This window comes from Euleptes europaea, chromosome 2 (assembly GCF_029931775.1).
Source record: "Euleptes europaea isolate rEulEur1 chromosome 2, rEulEur1.hap1, whole genome shotgun sequence".
In the NCBI taxonomy this organism is placed as follows: domain Eukaryota; kingdom Metazoa; phylum Chordata; class Lepidosauria; order Squamata; family Sphaerodactylidae; genus Euleptes; species Euleptes europaea.
Window position 1 is genome coordinate 10,182,670 of NC_079313.1, and position 23,717 is coordinate 10,206,386.

At 48.5% G+C, this 23,717-nt stretch overlaps 1 protein-coding gene across 1 annotated transcript in view; it reads right to left on the reverse strand.

Annotated features, from left to right (window-relative positions):
- Window positions 1-895: 895 nt before the first annotated feature.
- Window positions 896-23,717, reverse strand: part of SH3GL1 (SH3 domain containing GRB2 like 1, endophilin A2) — an 80,133-nt gene continuing 57,311 nt past the window's right edge. Inside the window, exons 3-10 of the mRNA XM_056844185.1 lie at window positions 23,498-23,570; window positions 16,688-16,831; window positions 12,579-12,712; window positions 10,641-10,799; window positions 6,738-6,841; window positions 5,781-5,905; window positions 3,897-3,950; window positions 896-1,092 (exon numbers count right to left, since the gene is read on the reverse strand). Of these exons, the coding sequence (XP_056700163.1) occupies window positions 896-1,092; window positions 3,897-3,950; window positions 5,781-5,905; window positions 6,738-6,841; window positions 10,641-10,799; window positions 12,579-12,712; window positions 16,688-16,831; window positions 23,498-23,570 (990 nt within the window). The remainder of the gene's footprint in view (window positions 1,093-3,896; window positions 3,951-5,780; window positions 5,906-6,737; window positions 6,842-10,640; window positions 10,800-12,578; window positions 12,713-16,687; window positions 16,832-23,497; window positions 23,571-23,717) is intronic.

Sequence of the window (23,717 nt, forward strand, 5' to 3'; positions counted from 1 at the left end):
TCAAGGATTCTAGCTTTACCTTTTGCCTGATGTGCTTGTTTGCTAGATGCGGGGAATTATTTTTGGTACAAAACAGCATTCGATGCTTTGAACAGCGATCCATGGTCTGAAACAGTACAACCCAGATCTTGGTGAGAATAAGCACTCAGTCCCTTCCTTCGCATATAAACACACATCTGTTTCCCTAGAAGAATTCTTCTAGGTATGCATAAAATCTGAAAGAGACGGGGGGAGAAAATCAAAACAGAAATCCAAGATGGCTGCAACTGGTCTGAATAGGAGTGCTTCCGCTTCCCGCGGCAGCCGAAGACAGAGAAGTTCTCTGGTAGTGTTTAATGCGCTCCGCGATAAGTTCAGAAATTCGTCCTCTACTTGGGGATGCACAGACGGAGCCCACAAAGATAGGTCTCGCACACTCACCCAAGGAGACCCACAAACCAAGTTGCGCACCCCGAGTTTCCAGCTCTGGCAGTGTGCTTTATGAGCAGTGGGAGAAGGAAGAGAACAGATTGCAAATGAAAAACAAGAGGCACACGAAGGACAAGTGCAGGCCCTACTTGGCTTGACATTTCTATTCAAGCACCCCAAAATGGGGAAGACTAGGGAGATGTGTGGGGTCAGATTTAACCTCGCTTGTGTTTCGTGCCCGCCCCCTCCCCCCAAAAAAGCTTGCTCCCTTTCACCAAGCCTCGTGCCAATACAATCAACCCTTCCGTTTCCACCGGCTGGACGGGAAAAATAAAAATTAGTGTCAGGTTACCACTCGGAATGTAAAGAAGGAAGTCCAGACTTCCGTGCGCCCCCTTAAGCATTCTCGGTGTAGCAGGAGGCGAGGGGGCAGAACGGAGGTTGAGAACCCGGAACGGGTAAGCTGAGCGAGGCTGCAGCCGCTGCCTCACTGAGGTAGCGGGACCAGCACTTCCACGTAGTTGAGCGGGAAGAAGCCCGACTGGCCGTTGATCATGCCCTCGTACCAGTTCTCGTCGATCTGATTGGTCAACGTGATGATGTCGCCCTCTTTGAAGCCCAGCTCCCCGTCGTTCTCAGGCTCAAAATCGTACAGCGCCTTGCAGCAGGGCTGGTCGAGTTGAGCTGAAAAGGAAACCAAGGCATGAAGGTGAGGCCACGGCGACCCTTATATTTGAGTTGACGACCGGTACCTGATCTGGCTTTCCCACGCCAACCGCCATCTGAACCAGAAACCCCACTGTTCGCTAGGGCTGAACCCCCAAATTCAAACCGTTCTGCTATGGAAGCTTGCTGGGTGACCACGGCCTAACCAGCCTAACCAGCCTCACAGGGCTGTTGTGGGGATAAAATGTAGGACAACGATGTAAGCCACTTGGGGTCTCCCCACTGGTGAGAAAGGTGGGGTCTCCCCACTGGTGAGAATGCTTAGGGGGGCACACGGAATAATAATAATTGATTGTCATGGGCTGCTACTGTCATTTACACCCCGTTGTTTAAAAGTGCAAAGTGCCTGAACGATCCGATTGCCTTCACCTTCACAAACCGCTGTTCCATTTTATTCCCATTTTACAGACCAGAACTGGAGGCAGAGGATGCCTTTTACAGATGCCAACACTGGCAATCGTTTCATTGTACTTACTTTTTATTCACCACATCTACAGCCAGGCAGTGTCAGTGGCTTTTAAAATATCTATCTATCTATCTATCTATCTATCTATCTATCTATCTATCTATCTATCTATCTATCTATCTATCTATCTATCTATCTATCTATCTATCTATTCCATTTTATCTAACCCATCCATCCAATCTAATCCATTTTATCTTATCCATCTACCTTACTTTACCTTATCTCTCTAATCCATTTTATCTAATCCATTTTATCTTATCTTATCCATCTATCATACTTTACCTTATCTAATCTATTGTATCTAATCAGTTTTATGTTATTGAATCCATTTTTCCTTATCCATCTATCAATCTTATCTATGGGAGGTTAATTTACATTTATTGTTGCTAAATGATCCAGATTTCTCAAGATGTGCCTGTTTTGTATGCTGGCCTTAAACATTAGATTAAATCTGACTTTGGAACCAATGTTAACCAGGGTTTCCTCTTAACCAGGGTTTTGTTTGCCAACTTGTTGAGAGAATCCTGGGCAACTTAACCATAGTTAACACAGATGCCAAATGGCATGCATAACCAAGGTTAACAATGTTTTCCTCATCCTCTGGGTTAATTTTTCCAGCTTCAGACCCTCCTTACGAGGGAACCCTGATTAGCTGAACCATGGCCGATGCCAGTCCCAAACAGGGTTACGGCTGATGGGGGAGAATTCATACTTGGGTGGCAGGATGCAATCCTATCCCCCACTCCCAACACCCTAAGAGAGTGGTAGCGTTCTCTCTGCACTGACTTAACCGAGACTCTAACAGAGTAACTGAACTCGGACGCAAGTCAAACTCCCTAGCGACTTCCCCAGGCCAGTCCTCCCTTGGGGAGGAGGAGGAGGAGGCTCCGGACATGCTGCCCTCAGCAATGAACTGTGGACTTGCCCAGTTCCTCAGTGCAGGTTGGCTAGGGTATGAGAGAATTCACGTTTTCAGGATTGCACTGTCAACCCCAGATAATTCAGCAATTTACAAATTCACCCTGACAAAGATGTGTGTGTTTGGAGGGGGGGATTATAGAAGAGCCATGTGGGACAAAATCATTACAGGAGGTCAATACTGATTTCATGGTTGATTATCCCCTTCCATTAAAAGGGGGGGAAGTCTCTGCATATAGAAAGCTAGCAGACCAGGGAAATGGGAAGGCTACCACTGTTCTCCATTCCATGCTGGGTTTCTCTGTGCTCGAAGTTCTGACAACAGAAAGAAAGCAAATACACCATCTATCACCGTTGGATTGCCCAGGCAAGCCCGATCTCACCGGATCTCAGAAGCTAAGCAGGGTTCGCTCTGGTTAGTACATGGATGGGAGACCACCAAGGAAGTCCAGGGAATACCTATGCAGAGGCAGGCAATGGCAAACCACCTCTGAACTCCTCTTGCCTTGAAACCACCTCTGGAGTTATCGTAAGTCGCCTGTGACTTGATGGCACTTTCCACCACCACACAGCACCACCTTCCTTTCCCTAGATTTTACAGCCACTGGCTATTCATCTAACATTTCATTTAAAAAGGGGCAATGAAATTAATTTTTTCCTTGACACTATAAAGAGAAAGGCTGCCACATCTCTCATGCAATTTGACAGCAGATAATGCAGTATTACTGCCGAAAAAGGGTCTTTAGCTGTTTTATCCAGGGAGTGATATATTTATTTCGTGCGGTATTATTCAGTGGACATGCTAAAAACAATGTGGGCTAGGGAGTCCACTTGAGCTGGACAAAATGGGCATTTTCATTCTTCTGTGATAATAGTCCCAGCTTGACTTCTAACGCAACTTATCCTTCATTTTTTTAAAGAGAAAAATTGTGTGCCAAAATATAACTCCCCCCCCACCAAAACCGACTCTGCTTCTTGGCAAAACAGCTCCACCAGACACCAAAAGCCCCAATATTTGGCTACCGGAAGATTCTGAGATAATCACCAGGCACTGCCTACTTTCTTCACATCCACACGTTCTAGAAACTTGATTTTAAAGGATAGAAAGATTAACTGGATGCTGAAATCTCTAAATGTTCATGCACAAATGCACACCAGGTTACAATGGACAGGAAAATACACACATACACACACACGAAGCCCTGCTTGCGGACACAAGTTGGTCTGGAACTGAAAAGTTAATATAGCAAAAAAAAAAGAAAGAATCCAGCAACGTAAATTATTAGCTTCAGGAAAAGGATGGAGGAGGGAAGGTAAGAGGGAGAGTCCACGCTGCATGCAAGGGATAGAGGAAGGGAGTCGAGGCGGGGGAACTCACAAAAATTCCGGCTGGGGGTCCGGGATGGTTTTTCGGATCGGAAAGAGGAGGAAGCTGCTTCCAAAAGAAAAAAAAATCAGACATGCTTTTTTTTTTTTTTAAATCCAACAACAACGTTTAAGTCAACTGCTCTCAACGAGATGTTAAAGAGGAAAGGCAGGGCGGGCTGGCGGTCAGTTAGTTAGGAGTCACGTGGAGTAGCATCAGAGACCCCCAAGTGAGGTTTAGTATGGTGGAGAAAATGGGGCGGCAAAGAAAGGAGAGGGGGAACATGGAACCTTTCCCCCACCCCGGAACAACCACAGAGGTCACAGCGGCACAGATGCGTTGGAGGCGGCTTTCGGGCCTTGCGGGGCCAGTATCCAAAAAGACGGAAGGAAGGCGAGTCTCTTATCCCTTTATCTCCCCCCACCCTGTTGTTATGACAATTTAAAAAAAAAAAAGTAGCCAAAGCACATGCTCTTAAAAGGTCACTTTTCCGTAATTGACATCTCGATTCTGTCCTATAGCCGGCCATGCTGTGAGCTCTCCCAGCAAAAAAATATCTGAAATGAAATGACAATCTAGCATTGCTGGCCTTGCAAGAGCCTGCTTTGCTTCCCGGGAGAAGCAGCAACTAGGGAGGGTGCCGAGTTGTTTTTGTTGCCCCAGAAGATCAGACCAGAACCAATGGGTTGAAATTAAATCAAAAGACTTTCCGTCTAAACTTTAGGAAGAATTTTCTAACAGTTAGAGCAGTTCCTCAGTGGAACAGGCTTCCTCGGGAGGTGGTGGGCTCTCCTTCCCTGGAGGTTTTTAAGAAGAGGCTAGATGGCCATCTGTCAGCAATGCTGATTCTATGACCTTAGGCAGATGAGGAGAAGGAGGGCATCTTGGCCATTTTCTGGCCATCTACTTTACCAGGATCCGGAGTCTAGGACCACAAGTCTAGTACTGCAAACATGGAAATAATATTTCCCCCCTTTTTATATTGCTTGATGGTATGCCAATAAAGGTACTGAAACTGAAATGGAATTTTCCCCCTTTTATGACTAATGAGATGGGTCTGGGATTGTGGGGGCTGCTACAAAAGCTCAAGCCTTGTCCAGATAGCACAGGCTCCCCCCACTGATGCAGGGTCAAAACTCCTCTCTTCTCCAACCCTTTCCCAAACTTACAGCCGACATCTACTGAAAAACATTTTATGGGTCCAATTTATTTGCATGGGCATCTTCGGCATCCCTGTTCTTTAGAACCGCTTCTCCTGGTATGTTCCCCAGAGAACTCTTAGCTCAGCTAATACCAATCTTTTTGGTGGTCCCTGGCCCGAGGAATGTTCGGCTAGCCTCGACCAGGGCCAGGGCTTTTTCTGCCCTGGCCCTGGCAGAATAGTCTCTCTAGTGAGATCACAGCCCTGCGGGACCTCAAAGTGTTCCGCAGGGCCTGTAAGACAGAGCAGGCCTACGGTTGAGGCTGGTTACGGTTCCTTTTTCTATAAATGCTGGCCTCTGCCTACCTCCACTGTGGTTATATTTCCCTTATTCAATTCGGGATTTTCCATCTGCTCGCCTAGTTGCAGTTCTGTTTGCTGTTTTACACTCCAGAGGCGCCTTAGGTAAACTAGGATAATGTTTATACGATTTTACAGGACTATTTTATTTTAAATGTTGTTTTAATGCTTTTACTGATTTATTGATTATATTTTTGTAAGCCGCTCTGAGCCGGTCTTGGCCAGGGAGAGTGGTGTAGCAAGTGGAAACAATAAATAAATATGGCACAGATAATCTTTTCTGGGTTCAGTCACAGGCTGGGGGGGGGGGTCACTGCTTCAGGGACACCCTTAGGACAGCCCCCCGCAAGTACTGACTATCCTTGGGGAGGGGGGTCTTCCTGAGCCATCCTTACTTGAGACTTTGGGGGCAGGGTTGCAGGAAAAGCCTCCGTTGGACTGGTCGGACTCTCCAAACTCGTACGACTCTCGGGGCTTCGGTTTATACTCCCGCTTGGGGCGCGAGGACCCTTCCATCATTCTGGAGAGAGAAATATGGTTATCAGTGAAAAGAATCAGCCGCGGAGTGCAAACAGAGGCCAAGACGACATCGTCGGTCCTCATAAGTGTTGCGAGCGTGAATAAATGTGAAACGAGGGTTCGGCAGACTGGATGAAGAAGTTCTGAAAGCACATGCTACGTGGTCTTTTTTAAAAAAATGTGTAAAATGCTTAGTTGCACATTCCACCGAAACACAGCCAGGGGCTACCACGAGTGACTAGGCAGACAGGACAAAACGAAACAACGAAACCACACAAAAGGCTAGATTCGAGGGCAACTGCAACTCAGAGGGCAACAAGATTTTCAGGGTATGAGCTTTCGAGAGTCAAAGCTCCCTTCATCAGATACCTTTGACTCTTGAAAGCTTATGCCTTGAAAATCATGTTAGTCTCTAAGGTGCTACTGGACTCGAATCTAGTTGTTCTACTGCAGACCCCCCCCCCCCCACAGGTACCCTCTGAAACGATGATTCATGTAACACAGTCCCCAAATTTCATTTAACCTGAGAGTGATACAAGGCTCCCGGAGGATGGAAATTTAAAGAGCCACTTGCACGTGAAAGGTGACGGCTTAAAAAAATCCCTGCCTGCCATTTTGACACTGAAAGCCCCACCCACCCAGGGCGGGGTTTCGACCACTAAGAGCTGGACTTCAGGAAAGTCTGGCACCCCATGGCTTTCTCCTTGTCGCTTCTGCTTGACGAGAACGGCTCAAGGGCCACGGTTATGCACCGGATGCCAAACGGCATGCTTTGCTAAGCGGGCATTTTGATTTTATTCCTACACCAAGAATCAACGCAGCCCCGCACTTGCCTGCGCTTAAGTTTATCAGCGAGCTCGTCCAGGATCTGCACCGCTTGCTTGTGGTAGACCAGCTGGGCTTCCACCAGCGCCGAAAGCTGGCTCACTTGTTCGATCTGCGAGAAAGGTTAAAGCCAACAAGTTGGGTTTAAAACCCATCCGATGCGGTAAGTAGCTGTGGGGCAGGGTGTAGCAGTTAGAGTCTTGGACTAGGGTCCGGGAGACCCAGGGGTGAACCCCCACGCGGCCATGGAAGTTTAGCCAGGCGACCTCGGACCAGTGCCCACTCTCGGCCTAACCCACCTCACAGAGTTGTCGTGAGGATAAAATGCAGGAGAGAATGAGGCAAGCTGCTCTGGGTCCCCATTGGGGAGAAAGGCGGGGCACAAATGAAGTAAATGAATAAAAATAAATTACCCTGGTCCGAGGGAAAAAATGGGGGCAAGCAATGGCTGGGAGATTCCTGCTAAAAGGCAAATCTCTCGGTTATCGCTCGTCCCCGTTTTAACTTGGAACAGGGTATTCATTTACGATCTAGATAATTGGAAAATGGATTCATTCTGGTTTTGGGCACTCGCACTCTCTGCAAAATGGGAACGAGACCAACCTCTCCGTATGAACACAATCGAGTTCGTACTCTCACAAAACAGGCGTTATGTGGTATTTCCCAGAGAGGTCCCTTGGGCACTTTGATTGCTTTCTTCCAGGAGGCAAGGAAAGAGTAAACTTACTTTCTTAGGCACTTACTAGCCAAATACACTTTTACTGCCATTATATTGCTTCTGTCCTGTGGCTGTTTTGCATGCTTCAAATTTTAAAACTAATAAATAAATACTCCAAGTGCCTTGAATGCATTTGCAGGGAGGGAAATATGGTGCCACAGCAAACAGTGCGAATATATCAAGAATGATTATTTGTGTGCAGATCTTCTGCAAATATGGCAATAATCATTCTTAATATATTCAGTTATTTGCTGCAGCACTACATTTTTTCGGTTTGAGCACATCTGTGGGCACTTAAAGGTTTAAAATAAAATAATACGCAAGCAATGAGATGGCTTAGACTTAAGCTTCAAGCAAAGTACAAACCTGAGAACACCTTTTGGGTGCGGAAACCCTGAAACGGGGACCCTCCCTTATTCCGGAGCAAAGATTGTGGGGAAAAGAAGAGGAAATGAAACAAGACAGTCAAGAGGTCACAAAACAACAAGTCCTCTTGAATCTGCTGCCCGCTCAAGCTGCTTCCTGGGAAGACTGGCTCTGCCAAGCCACATGTCGAGGTGTAGAAACCACATGCGCTTATTTACATTTCGTAACACTCTTTACTTACTTAACACTTTTTGCCCCAGACCTTTGAGAAAGCGACGCTCAGCACTCCTCCTGTCGGATACAATGGCTAACTTATCTGCAAGCATGGCTAGGTTTGCCGGGCTAGTAATTAAAATCAGGCAGAGATTCCTTAAGAACTTATAATAGCCAAGGAAATAGAGAATGAATACTGTTTGATCCTACAGATATAATGTATCCTTATCCCCCCCCTAGTTTTATCCTCTGTAATCTTCAGCTATTATCAAGCATTGTAATTTAACCCATTGTTTTAGGTAAAGGTCCCCTGTGCAAGCACCGGGTCATTCCTGACCCATGGGGTGATGTCACATCCCGATGTTTACTAGGCAGACTTTGTTTACAGGGTGGTTTGCCAGCGCCTTCCCCAGTCATCTTCCCTTTACCCCCAGCAAGCTGGGTACTCATTTTACCAACCTCGGAAGGATGGAAGGCTGAGTCGACCTTGAGCCGGCTACCTGAAACCAACTTCTGTCGGGATCGAACTCAGGTCGTGAGCAGAGATTGGACTGCAGTACTGCAGCTTACCACTCTGCGCCACGGGGCTCATTACCCATTGTTTTACTTGGTATTAAATAACTATGTATCTTGTTAATTTTGCCATGTTTAACCGTTTTAATATCAAACCCATTTTGCATTTGTTTTGCCCTATACTATTTAACTATGTAAATCACTTTATTTGATGGTCTATGACTGCAAATAAATTTTTGATTTAACACTTTCACTACATGTAGAATGCACACAGGGCTTTATTTATTTATTTATTATTAGTTTTGTGCCCCGCCCTCACTCCCCAGCCAAAGCTAGGCTCAAGGTGGCTCACAACACACAGTCCGTACAATAAAACCAATTAGCTACAGTGAAATCATCGTACATAAAACCATAAAACTATCCCAAGTCCTATAAAACGCCAACAGGTAAAGTAATAGATCAGGGGGAATGTCAGGCTGGGGGGGTGGCGTTTAAGGCCCGCAAAATCATTTGGTCTGGCCCTTCCTGGGTCCTGGCAGATCTCTAGCCCAGAAGGATCTAAGACTGGCAATCTGCCCCCTCCCACAGACAGGAATAGCCTCTATTCAAGGCGGATATGAGTTTGTTTTGCTGAGAAAAGGAACCTTCCCCCCACCTTGCAAAAGAGTCATTAGCTATGGAGCTGCTAGGACTGCCCAAGAAACTGTGTTAGCCCTTTCCCACCCAGGCCGTGGAGAAACGTATCCCCTCTGTACTACAAGAGGGCTGGGGGCGGAAGTGGCGACAATGGATGGGTTAAAGTGGGCAGGCCAGAATGTGCGTGGGTGTGTGTGTGTGTGAGTTCTTAGCGAGTGTGTCCTCATTTCATCCCTGCAGGCGGAGGTAGCAGGAGCCGGCTGTAGAATCTGGCCCTGACCATGCGGAGCAGGAGCAACTCCGGCATGCAGCTGGACGGTTACGCCCAGCTGGTGCAACAGACTATCCTGTGCCACCAGGTGGGCGAGTGTGCTACCGGTTGGATGCCTGCCTGCTTGCCCGAGCGGGGGAGAGGTCATCTGGGGGAGCTGCCTGCTTGGGGCTTGGTCGTCTAATTTTTAAGTTGATAATTTTGTATGGCCCGCAAATGATGTTATAAATATCCAAATGGCCCTTGGCGGGAAAAAGGTTCCCCACCCCTATAATAGATGATGCTCATAAATGAAAAAATACCACTGCAGCTTTCAAGTGGCCAGGGTCCCCATATAATTGCAAACCATGGTATAAATACAGTGGGGGTAGAGAGGCCAGCGCAGATGTAAAACCCTAGCTGTCCTCAACCGTAGGTCTGTTGGAAGGAGGTTGGAGTGGATTATGTGGCCTTTCACTCCTCCATTGGACTCTGATCTGGAGAACCAGGTTCAATTCCCCTCTCCTCCACATGAGCGGCGGAGGCTAATCTGGTGAACTGGATTTGTTTCCCCGCTCCTCCACACGAAGCCAGTTGGTTTTTATATGCCTACTTTCTCTACCACTTAAGGAAGAATCAACCCAGCTTACAATCCCCTTCCCTTCCTCTCCCCACAACACCCTGTGACATAGGTGGGGCTGAGAGAGCTCTAAGAGAGGTGTGCTAGCCCAAGGTCACCCAGCTGGCTTCGTGTGTAGGAGTGGGAAACAAATCCATATTAGTGTCTGCCACTCATGCGGAGTAGGGAATCAAACCTGGTTCTCCTGATCAGAGTCCACCGCTCCAAACCACCTTTCTTAACCACTACATCACGCTGGACCAGGGACATCCCAGCTCACATGCTTATCCATCAGGGACACCTTATCTTTCCTCCAAGAAGCTCAGACTGGCACACACAGTTTGCCCTACTCCCTTTTATCCTCGCCACAGTTCTGGGACACAGGTTATGATGAGCGTGCGGAGAACTGGATCGAAATGGACCAGTGAACTTCATGGACCTGGAAGGGGGAAGCTCTGAACCCAGGTCCTCAGCAGACCCACTAACCACAAACCCACTCCCGCCACCTCGGCTTCCCCTCAGTGGGCTTGCCCTGCGTCCCAGCCTGAGGGGCAACCATGGGGCTTCGGGGGTCCGGGCTCTGCAGGCATGCTCACATCAGTCTCCAGGAGGTTATGCATGCTCGTTTCCGCGACCTCCTTGGACTCTTCGAACTTCTCCAGGGCTTGCCGCAGCTCCTCATCAGGAATTTTCCCCTGGCGCTTTTTCTTGTAGTCGAAGTCTAAGCGTCGGCCCTCTAGTTTTTTCAGGTGGTGCTGGGGAGAATGAGGGAGCTCAGTGACAGCTAGAAAGCACGTGGGACAATCATAGAGGCTGCCAGGTGCCTGGTGTCCCACTTGGCGGCATTCCAGGGTCCTCAGAAGCCAAGGAGCACATCTGGGCAGCGGGATCATGCCTTCCTAGGTGGGCCTTGCAGCTTAGGATCAAAGGTTATTTATGCATGGCTTTTTCCTCGCGGTCATCCCGCCGAGGAAAGGTACCAGCTGGATATTAGGAAAAAGTGTTTTACAGTAAGAGTTGTTTGACAGTGGAATGAGCTCCCTAGGGAGGTGGTGAGGCTCCCCCTCACTGACAGTCTTTAAGCAGAGGCTTGACAAGCACTTGTCAGGGATGCTCTAGGCTGATCCTGCATGAATCAGGGGGTTGAACTAGATGGCCTGTATGGCCCCTTCCAACTCTATGATTCTATGACTACTTCGGGGCTTTGCTTTGATTATGCATACAGAGAAAGCCTCATTTCCCATGTTTTCTGGACGCTGGCTAAACACGAATCCAGAAAACGCGGGCAAAAAATGCGGAAACGCACGGGGAGAGCAAGCTGACCTCTGACGGTCGGAAAATGCAAGCATAAGCAAAGCCCCGAGAAGTTGGCAGGGTGACCGCGAGGATACAGCCATGCATAAAGGGACAAAATCACAATCTCCCCCCCAATGTCTTTTGCCCTAGGGGCACTGTGCCCTCACTGCTGAGTATCTGGATTGGCACGGGCCCCTGTCAGCCACCGGGAGACTGGCACAGAGGTACCACACCAGACTGGACTGTGGAGATCAGGAAGCACAAAAAAACGTTGCATCAAAATGTAAAGGGGAAATAAAAGGGCTGCAACCAGCCACAGGAGATAAAAAAACAGGCCAAGGCTGATGGTACAAAGTAGGTAAAAATATATATATATTTTATGTACTCAGTTAAAATTCCCTACATGTTTCATCCAAAAGGCTTGTTCAGGGGAATTTGTTAGTCCTGCAGTGGTTTTTTATATATATTCTTCTATAAATATATTCTATTTACCCGAGTACATAGAAGGGTCCTTCGACCGGCAATTTGCTACTGATCTTATACTCTTCTTCGAAAAATCATTGCAAGACTAACAGATTCCCCTGAACAAGCCTTTTGGACAAAATGCGCAGGGCAGGGGTGGCAAACATAAGGCCCACGGGCCGGAGCCGGCCCCTTGAGACCTCTTATCCAGCCCGCGAGCCAGCCGAGGCAGACACCCCACCCCTCCCAGCCCCGATCTGGGCTGTCGAGGCATGGCCCGGCCCCACTAAGTGACATTTATGTCATATCCGGCCCTCATAACAATTGAGTTCGACACTCCTGGCATAGGGAATTTTAACCAGGTAGAAGAGTAGCTTTAGCGGGCTACTTGGTGCCACCATGGAACCACCCAGCCGCCCCTTGCCCACCCAAGCTGATGCCCTCCAAGCCTCTAAACCAGGGGTCCCCAACCTTTTTGAGCCTGCAGGCACCTTTGGAATTCTGATACAGTGTGGTGGGCACAGCCACAAAATGGCTGCCGCTGGAGGAGGCGCTAGACACAAAATGGTTGCCCCGGTTTGCCTGCAATCACACAGTGAAGATCCTTGTGCTGGGGTGGCCGCTGCTGCCAAAGCAACATTTTTTAAAAAATGGCCCAGCCAATCAAATCCCCAATGGCCAATTTGCTTGGCAAATGCCCCACCTGATCACGCCCCTTCCATAAAACACTTGGCGGGTAACCGTGTTGGGGAGCCCTGCTCTAAACCGAGATTTACCTGGATCTCTTTCAAGTCCTTATCGCACAAGTTCTGAAGGGGGTCGATGAAGTTCTGTTTCACTTCAATGTCCAGGGAGTCTTTCACTTCGGCCAGGCGCTTCATGGACTCGCCGGCATCGAGCAGTGCATCACCTTCGTATGCCGAGAAAAAAAAAGATTGGGGGAAAAGGGAAGCAAAAGGAAGAAGCAGAAAGCGGGGTCAATCCAAAGCCCATCTTGGTAAGAAAACAACATCAGAAAGGCCTGGCCAGCTCAGACTGTAGGGTGATTTCCCTTTCCCCCCCACTCCACCCCCTTCCCCTTATTTTCCTTTTTCCTGCCCAGCCTCTTTAGTTACATTAACAGTCATAAGTACATAAAAAAGGCCCTGCTGGATCAGACCAAGGCCCATCAAGTCCAACAGTCTGTTCACACAGCGGCCAACCAGGGGCCTCTAGGAAGCCCACAAACAAGACGACTGCAGCAGCATTTATCTTGCCTGTGTTCCACAGCACCTAATATAACAGGCATGCTCCTCTTATACTAGAAAGAATAGGTATGCGTCATGACTACTATTTATTTTGACTAGTAGCCATGGATAAGCCCAAGAACATGTTTGCTCCCCTCTTAAAGCCTTCCAAGTTGGCAGCCATCACATCTTGGGGCAGGAAGAAAGCCCTGCTGGATCAGACCAAGGCCCATCAACTCCAGCAGTCTGTTCACACAGTGGCCAACCAAGTCCACAAGCAAGATATCTGCAGCAGCATTATCTTGCCTGTGTTCCAAAGCACCTAATATAATAGGAATGCTCCTCTGATCCTGGAGAGAATAGGTATGCATCATGACTAGGATCCATTTTGACTAGTAGCCACTGATAGCCCTCTCCTCCATGAACATGTCCACTTCCCTCTTAAAGCCTTCCAAGTTGCCAGCCGTCACCACATTCTGGAGCAGGGAGTTCCAGAGTTTAACTATGCGTTGTGTGAAGAAATACTTCCTTTTATCTGTTTTGAAACTCTGTTTTGAAGCCATGCCTATCCGAACCGTGATCCTTTCCTTGTTGAGATTGCTCTTACCACTACTTGGCTGGCGCCTGCCACCAAAACAATTAAGGGCACTGTGACGGATTAGGGTTGATGTCTGTCAGTTACTGTATGTGAGAGGGACATACAGGGAGTGGGGGAAGCTTAAAAGGAGGAGACTCTGAGCAGCTGGGAAAAACGTTTTTTTTTCCACCCTGAGTTCTGGCATGGTGGGTTGTGCCTAGTGGAACTGGGGATAACCCTGGAAGGGTGACGAAAGAGAGGTTTTGTGAGGGAGAAGAAGATGATGAGTTGGTTTTTATATGTCGACTTTCTCTACCACTTAAGGCAGAATCAAACTGGCTTACACTCACCGTCCCTTCCCTTCCCCACAACAGACACCTGTGAGACAGGTGGGACCAAGAGAGCTCTTAATAGAACGGTGACTAGCCCAAGGTCACCCAGATGGCTTCATGTGGAGGAGCGGGGAATCAAAAACGGTTCTCCAGATCAGAATCCACTGCTCCAAACCACCGCCCTTAACCATTACACCATGAAAAAGGTCTCCAGAAAAAGGTCCCTACTCTGGTCATAGAGGGGAGGAATAGTCTCTGATTATTCAGGCTGTTATCTCGGTTCAGTTGTTTTGTTTCGTTTCTCTGCTGAACCGTCCAGACCCCAAGGACGGCTTCACATACCAAAGCCTGGGAACGCCATTCCTGGGAAATAACTCTATGTTTATGCATTGTAATCTCCCGCCGTTTCTCTGCCTTATATTGCTGAATGCTGAGCAAGACAGCTCATAGCTGTCATCTTATTCTTGATGCACTGTAATGCCTATTTGATCAGTAAAGCCATCTGCTTGGATTCTGACTGTCTCTGTGGTGATTTCTGGTTCAATGGGTCAAGAGCTCACAGGAAAGAGGTATTTCTGGCCCAAGTATTGTGAGGAAATTAATCTAAGAAGAAAAAGAAGAGCTGGTTTTTATATGCCGACCTTCTCTTACCACTTAAAGGAGAATCAAACCTGCTTACAATCACCGTCCCTTCCCCCTCCACAACAGACACCCTGTGAGACAGGTGGGACCGAGAGAGCTCTAAGAGAGCTGTGACTAGCCCAACATGGCTTCATGTGGAGGAGTCGGGAAACAGATCCAGTTCACCAGATTAGCCTCTGCCGATCATGTGGAGGAGTGGGGAATCAAACCTCGTTTCTCCAGATCAGACTCCACCGCTTTTAACCACTACACCATGCTGGTTCTTAAGCGTTATGAAGGAATTCCACGGTGAGAAAAAGGAAGGAAGAAGGGAGACTCTCCATAAGGAGAAGACTGAGAGGGGATATGATAATCATCTTCAAGTACCTGAAGGGCCGTCAGTTAGAGGAGAGTGCCAAGTTATTTTCTGTTGCCCAAGAAGGTCAGACCAGAACCAATGGGTTGAAATTAAATCAAAAGAGTTTCCATCTAGACATTAAGAATTATTTTCTAACAGTTAGAGCGGTTCTTCAGTGGAACAGGCTTCCTCGGGAGATGGTGAGCTCTCCTTCCCTGGAGGTTTTGAAGCAGAGGCTAGATGACCATCTGTCAGCAATGCTGATTCTATGACCTTAAGCAGATGATGATGAGAGGGAGGGCATCTTGGCCATCTTCTGGGCATGGTGAAGGGGTAACTGGGGTGTGTGTGGGGGAGGCAGTTGTGAATTTCCTGCATTGTGCAGGGGATTGGACTAGATGACCCTGGTGGTCCCTTCCAACTCTATGAGTCTATGATTCCTAGTTTTAGGAACCAGAGTATACACATGAACCTCTGTGCAGGTTCTGGGGCCAAGCTACCTTAAAGAGTTGGAAACCTGGATTAATTGAAATAACATCTGTGCTGTACTTGTGGAGAAACTCATTATTTATATAGAAGATGTATACCTTTCCTTAATACTAGTTTTTCCTCCAACATCTTTCCCTGTGAAGCATAATAAAAATCCTGTTATTTTAGTGTCGAACTGAATAAAGCCTTTGGCGTCTCAGTTCTCTGAGGTAAAACAAAGTAGGAGACGAGGGAGAGATTTCACCCCTCCCTTGTCACAGGCACCATAAGAAATCTTAAGATGTTAAAGAATATAGTGATTATTTTTACAAATTGAGGATATAATTAAATATAACTCTGGTTCTGTCAGTCTACCGTGGAATGTTAGCACTGGACTTAGAATAGATTTTAATTAAACTCTTTTTGTGTAAAACATAAATAGACTGTATTAGAAGGCAATATATACACCAATACTCTTGGAAGCCTGAATACGCTGTATGAGTTAAAAAAGGTAAAGGTAAAGGTCCCCTATGCAAGCACCAGGTCATTCCTGACCCAGGAATGTCATATCCCGACGTTTCCTAGGCAGTGGTTTGCCAGTGCCTTTCCCAGTTGTCTTTCCTTTACCCCCAGCAAGCTGGGTACTCGTTTTGCCGACCTCGGAAGGATGGAAGGCTGAGTCAACCTTGAGCTGGCTACCTGAAACCGACTCCCGTTGGGATCGAACTCAGGTAGTGAGCAGAGCTTTTGACTGCAGTACTGCAGCTTACCACTCTGTGCCACGGGGCTCTTATGTATAAGTTAGTATGTGTGTAATCTGATATACATTTTAAATAAAATAGTATTAAAAAAGGAATTTTCACAGGAATTATATGTTTTTTAAAATTGTGTAGTACGTTGTTGTGAGCTGCACTGTGCCCGGCATTGCAGGGGAGGGGTGGGATATAAATCAAATAAATAAATAAACGGTTGACCAGATGTGGCCAGGAATAAGCATAGCATGGAGATAATAGCCTTCCCTTGTTTTTCCTCCAGGAACTGGCATTCACAGGTAGACTGCCTCTGAACAGAGAGGCTCCACTTGGGCCACTGTGGCTAACAGCTGCAGCGTGGCCAACATTCTCCATGAGAATCAAGCTCGTATCCGCAAGAATCTACTGGGAGGGGCAGTTTCTCTGTTATCCTCGACCAGGACAAAATATACTGTTTTTTGTATTTTATTTAATGTGGCACTTACCGAATGCTCCGAGAAAACAATACGAGAACAGCACAGAACTCACGGCTCCTCGAGAGGCACACTCACCAAAGTTCGACTCATCCCCCAGCTCCTTGCCGTAGCGGATCATGGTCTCGCCGAGGAGGCCTTCCGACTGCGGATAGCCTGGGTTCTTCACTTGCCCCCGGATCTTGGACACCGTGTTCAGCATCGTCAGCTTGGCCCGGGATGCTGGTGGAAAAGAAACAGGCCCATGTTCAAGTTTCCACTTCGCAGCCTCGCCAATGGCCGATTGAGTGCCAGCTCTTATATTTGAAAAGACGGCCTTGCTGGCCCAGAAAACCCTATTGTCTTAGCCTCCAAGAAATATCCCATTCTCTCTCTTTTTTTTAAAGGCCTTCCACCCAGATAGCAGGCAGAAAATAGTTCAGTGCGAAGTCTGCCAAAATGCGGGGGGGGGGGGGAGAAAAGAGTCTACGAGTTTCCCTGCTTTCTGGCCAGCTGCCGTTCAATCCTCAGAAGCACTTTTCAGAAACGGTGACAAGTGGCAAGCTGGAAAGCCGGCCGCTTCCAAGACGCGATGGAAAGATACGAGAATTGCCTTCCCCGGCTGTCTCAGGCCAAAAGACCCGTCTAGCCTAGCGCGCTGCCTCCGACAGTGGCTAGCAAGATGAGCCGTGAGCGAGCCGGGACGGCCTGGCTCGGGGGTTTTCAAGGTGCGATTGGGGGGACGTCGTCGAGCACTTATCCGGAGTTCCAAAATGGGAAGATCAGGGGTGCGGTGGTACCTGCAATGGCTAGCCTAAAATATAGCTGCTAAGGGGAGGGTGTTCTCTGCCTCTGTTGGTTCGAAGTTGCCTTGCTTTACATGCCTGCATTAAGACAGCAGAATGCGGGCGGATGTGGGACAGGGCCTTTTTAGAGTGGCCCCCAGACCCTGCCCTCGCGCTTGGCCTAACAGAGACTCGTGATCTGACTTTGAGTCGCAATCACCGTTGTTTAGTTCCTAACATTAGTTATAGCTATTGATCTGGCACATTATTGCCCTGCCCTTCTTCCGAGCAGCTCAGGATGGTGTACATGGCTCTCTCCCTTCTTCGATCAGTCCCCCACAGCAACCCTGTGAGGTAGGTCAGCCGAGAGAAAGCAAGCAGCCCAGCACCACGAGTTCAAGGACCGAATGGGGATTTGAACCTGGGCGCCTGAATTCCAAACCCAACACTCTAACTGCTACTGGCTCGGTGCATCTTCTAACTGGGGACTGTCAATTTTATGTCGCTGAAGTTTTAATGCTGTTTTTGTTACTGCTTTCCTTCCCCTGTGGGCTGCTGTTTGCGCTCTTGTTTTTAATAATTTTATTAAATTATTTTTATAATTGGGTCGCCATGAGTCGGAAGCGACTTGACGGCACTTAACACAAAAAAGTTCTCTTGTTGTGAGCTTCTCTGTGCTCCAGTTGCGGGACAAATCATAGGATCGTAGAGTTGGAAGGGACCTCCAGGGTCATCCAGTCCAACCCCCTGCACAATGCAGGAAATTCACAACTGCCTCCTCCCCCCCCCGACTCTCAGTGACCACTACTCCATGCCCAGAAGATGGACAAAACAAAAATCCTTCAGGATCCCTGGGCCAATCTGGCCTGGAGGAAAATTGCTTCTTGACCCCAAAGTGGCGATTGGCATCACCCTGGGCATGTAAGAAAGGGCCACGAGAGGCTAACGCTGATGCAAATAACTAGGACAGAAACCTTCTAAAAGAACAACTAATGGAATAAACATTTTTGGGCAAGTTCTTGGCTCAGGGGGGTGAAACCACAAAGCCCGACGGAGTTTTTGCCTTTAAAAAGCAACCCAGAGTTCTCTTTGCTGTACTGTGCTTCGGGGGTAGCCCCCAACAGATTCCTTGGAAGGAAAGTCACTGTGGACAGGACCTCAATGAAGCTGGAGCAAAGTTGGAGGGAAAACACCACTCTTTTAAGAATATGTGACGTGGGCTGCAAAGATCTGGGTTCGAATCTCTGCTCCGCCACAATTCTCAGGCTCTACCTTGTCAGGTGGACATACTGCAGACTTTAGCAAGGATTACTGATATCTTTGCCTTGCTTTGTGGCCTCCCAAAAATTAGCCCCTGAAGAGGTGCGCGGTTATAAAAATTTACAATTATATATTGCAGCAACGTCTTAGGTCCTGAGCTTTGCTCCTCTCTTGCTAAACATCCTGCTTCCACTGAAGACTCGGTGCTTTTCTCAAGGGCACGCTGTCCCCTTGATTTTGGCAACTACAGTCTGTCAAAGAACACCTAGCCCAAGGGATTCTCGGGACGGGCTGGCAATGCACAAAATGACAAAACCCTGGGGTATGAGTCCTCACACCTCAGTCTTAGTAGCTGCCACCAGCCCCTTTTTCACTACCCAAACAGCCAGAAGACAAAGGGCAACCTTCCAACGATTAAAGTCAAGAAAGCCACCTCTGCAAGGAAGACCACTTGTAGCGTGAGTTTCACAAAACAATTAACCTGTTAGTTGTAGCCACGTAGGCCTAGGTACTGGGATTACACTGTAGTCACCTGAAGACAAAAATTAAAGTGGTTTGTTTTAAATTGTGTGAGAATATTTCTAAAAAGAACAGTGGACAGTGAGGATTAAAATAATAAAGGCTAAACCAAGAAAAAGAAGAAGAGTTGGTTTTTATAGGCTGACTTTCTGTCCCTTTTTAAGGAGAATCAAACTGGCTGACAATCCCCTTCCCTTCCCCTCCCCACAACAGACACCCTGTGAGGTAGGTGAGGCTGAGAGAGTTCGGAGAGAACTGTGACTAGCCCAAGGTCACCCAGCTGGCTTCATGTGTAGGAGTGGGGAAACCAACCCGGTTCACCAGATTAGAGTCCGCCGCTCATGTGGAGCAGCAGGGAATCAAACCCAGTTCTTTATAGAGTCCACCGCTCTTCACCACTACACCACAGTGGCTAACTACGCAGTAACAACATCCGTTCAGATCACCAGATGTCACCCTCCCAGCTGAAATCCTCCAGCATTCAAAGTCCATTCTTTCTCGGTATCAGCATAGACAGACAGCCTGTCTGACCCATAAAGTGGGTACGAAATCAAAATTCTCCCCGGTTGTATCCAGGAGCTATGAATAGGGGAACTGAGAGCCAAGCTGGACTGAAAATGCGAAACCTTATGGTCAAGGGTCTGAGTCAGCCGGAGCTCATATGACCAATCAGTTCCATGGCTGGTGATGTCCATTAACTATGTAACCCTGTTACTAGCCGTGTGACCCGGGTCAGAGTGAGATGGGGCAGTGGGGGGCTTATCTACAGAGAAGAAGGAGGAGGAGGAGGAGGACAGGAGGAGGAGAAGAAGAAGAGAGAAGAAGAGAGAAGAAGAGAGAAGAATGGAGAGGAGGAGGGAGAGAAGAAAGGAGAGGAGGAGGAAGAAGAGGAGGAGAAAAGAAGAAGAGTTGGTTTTTGTATGCCAACTTTCTCTACCACTTAAGGGAGAATCAAACTAGCTTACAATCACCTTCCCTTCCCCTTCCCACAACAGACCCCCTGTGAGGTAGGTGGGGCTGAGAGAGCTCTAAGAGAGCTGTGACTAGCCCAAGGTCACCCAGCTGGCTTCATGTGGAGGAGTGGGGAAACCAACCCAGTTCACCAGATTAGAGCCCACCGCTCCAAACCACTGCTCTTAACCACTGCACCATGCTGGCTAAGCCCACCCATTTCTCACAGGTGTCGAAGTTCACGATTTCATCTTTGCTAACTGGATGGAATGTGGCTCCGCTGTCCTCGGCCTTGGAGATGGGAGGGGAGCCAGGACAGAAACTGCCTTCCTCCCAGCACCTGGACTCTTATCTCAGCAGCAAAAAGGTCACGGCTTGCTGAATCTCAAGCAACACCACAGTTATTTTGCAACTTCAGCTTTCCTAGATGGCCCAGGCTCAGATCTCAGAAGCTAAGCAGGGTCAGCCCTGGTTAGTATTTGGATGGAAGACCACCAAGGAAGTCCAGGGTTGCTATACAGAGGAAGGCACTGGCAAACCACCTCTGTTAGTCTCTTGCCTTGAAAACCCCCAAAGGGGTCGCCATAAGTCGACTGTGACTTGACGGCACTTTACACACACATAGCAGGCCTGAAGCCTGAACGGATGCATAAAATAACAAGAAACTGCATTAAGGGACTCGGTTTCTTGACACCGACTGCTACAGGAAAGGGGGTGGGGAGATCGCCCTTGAGAAGACAGCTCCTAGGATTCAACCCTATAATATCAAGAGTTATTACATTATCAAGAGTTTCGGGCTAAACATTAGGAAGAACTTCCTGACAGAGCGGTTCCTCGGTGGAACAGGCTTCCTCGGGAGGTGGTGGCTCTCCTTCCCTGGAGGTTTTTAAGCAGAGGCTAGATGGCCATCTGTCAGCAATGCTGATTCTATGAACTTAGGCAGCTCATGAGAGGGAGGGCAGGAAGGGTTGAGCCAGTGTTTGGCTCTCATGGCCCTTTCTTACACGCCCAGGGTAATGCAGATCGCCACTTTGGGGTCAGGAAGCAATTTTCCTCCAGGCCAGATTGACCAGGGATCCTGGAGGGTTTTTGTTGCCATCTTCTGGGCATGGGGTTGGGGTCACTGGGGGTGAGGGTGGAGATAGTTATGAATTTCCTGCACTGTGCAGGGGGTTGGACTAGATGACCCTGGAGGTCCCTTCCAACTCTATGTTTCTAGGATTCTAATTTACACAACAAAATATTACACTGCTGATCAAACAAAAGTTCTCAGGGAAGGGGAGAGGGCTTCAGAAAGGTGTCAGATCCAAGGATGACGGACTGACACCTGGCTATTGCAAGCAGTGGTCTTAGCCATGGGGCAACTGGGGGGGCCCTGCACAGGAAGGCAGCTAGCCCCCTTAATCTGCTGCCCTGAAGTGCCACAGAGTCAATGCTGCTGCCTGAGACTTCTGCGGGGGGAGAGCTTAATCGACTGTACGGCCGTTGTGCCCCCCCCCCCCCCCGCTGCCCTACAGCTGTTTGCCCCACTGACTCTGGGGGCCTCGTCCTCAAGTTTCACCCGGGACCCCAGAATCACTCCCACCCACCAGCTGCTGCCTGCCCTCCATCTGAAGCTAGAAGGAAATTGGAGGGAGGGGGCTCCCAACTGAACTGGATCCAGGGAGGGTGTGAGGATAACAGGTCGAGGGGGGGGGCACAGCTCCCTCTCCCCGCATAGGCCACCTGAAACTCCGTGGGAAAGGGACTTCATCAATACAACTTTGGAAAAAATAGCAGGTGTCCAAATTCAATCACCCCGAGCACAACCTTTGGCAGAAAGGAGACTGATACATTTTATAATTCAGGAGAATTGAGGCAGGAACAGTCTTATACGGTTGGCAGACAACCATGGTAAAAACTCCAAGAAGAAGAAGAATTGGTTTTTATATGTCGACTTTCTCTACCATTTAAGGGAGACTCAAACCGGCTTACAATCACCTTTCCTTCCCCTCCCCACAACAGACAACTTGGTAGGTGGGGCTGAGAGAGCATGACTAGCCCACGGTCAGATTCACCAGATTAGCCTCCGCCGTTCATGTGGAGGAGTGGGGAATCAAACCCGGTTCTCCAGATTAGAGTCCACCTGAAGGTCCGTCCTGAATCATCCACCAATCAGTTGCGCTGGGTTCTTGTATGATGGGCAAGGGGGGAGAGAATTTCTCTTCAGGTGTGTGATTTGTGTTTCCCTCTGACGAACTAGAATGCTGATGCCGTCTTAACAGCGTGGGTGTGACTCAGCCAGGCAAAAGATTAGCCTCCGCCGCTCATGTGGAGGGGTGGGGAATCAAACCCCAATTCTCCAGATCAGAGTCCACCGATCCAAACCACCACTCTTAACCACTACACCATGCTGGCTCTCCAGAAGACTATCTATATGTTTGTGTGTGTGTGCCATCAAGTCACAGCTGACTTATGGCGACTCCGTAGGTTTTTCAAGGCAAGAGATGTTCGGGGGTGGTTTGCTACTGCCTGCCTCCGTGTGGCTGAGAGAGTTCTGAGAGAGCTGCGACTGGCCCAAGTTCACCCAGCAGGCTTTGTGTGAAAGAGTGGAGATTCGAACCCGGTTCTCCAGATTAGAGTCCGCCGCTCTTAACCACTACGCCATGCTGGCTCCCACCTATATGTTTAGAACTCCCTAAATGCCAATCAGCCTTCATCTTGGCCCGCTTTAATGCTTTACCTTCTTTCTCTCAGAAGGGAGGTATGCACATACCCTCAACATGTTTGACCCTGACAACTGGACACTGTCGAAACAGTCGACCACGTATTATCGTACTATCCTCTGTATATGGACATTCGGTCTCTGAACCGTATAAGACTGTTCCTGATAAATGTAGAGCCAGTGTGGTGTAGTGGTTAAGAACAGTGGTTTGGAGCAGTGGACTCTGATCTGAAGAACCAGGTTTGATTCCCCACTCCTCCACATGAGCGGTGGACTCTAATCTGGTGAACCGGGTTGGTTTCCCCACTCCAACACATGAAGCCAGCTGGGTGACCTTGGGCTAGTCACACTCTTAGTGCTGTTAGAGCTAGTCACAGCTCTCTCAGCCCCACCTACCTCACAGGGTGTCTGTTGTGGGGAGGGGAAGGGAAGGTGGCTGTAAGCCGGTTTGATTCTTCCTTAAGTGGTAGAGAAAGTCGGGATATAAAACACCAACTCTTCTTCATCTTCCTTTCAGATTGTGTTAACAGGACCACCGTCAAGGTGGCCAAATTTTGCACCTCTCTGTCGGTACAGTTGAAGTCAGCCTATTACGTGGCTTTGATGTTTTACTGAATGTAGGCGTGCTGATAACCCTGCGCGTGGTGTCAGTTCGGGAGAACACCCTGCCGGCCGGGGCTCAGCACTCACCAGGATTGGGCTGGAGGTACTCTGTCGTTCTGGCCAAGACTTCTGTGACGGCCTTGCTGGTGAGGTCCACTTTCTGTAAAAGAGAGATAATAAAAGAATTGCTGGGGCAGAGGAGTGGGGGGGAAAGGCTGTAGAGCAGGGGTGTCAAATCTAAGGCCTGGAGGGCATGGATCCGGCCCCTTGAGAGCTATTATCCGGCCCGCAAGGCAGCCACCCCTAC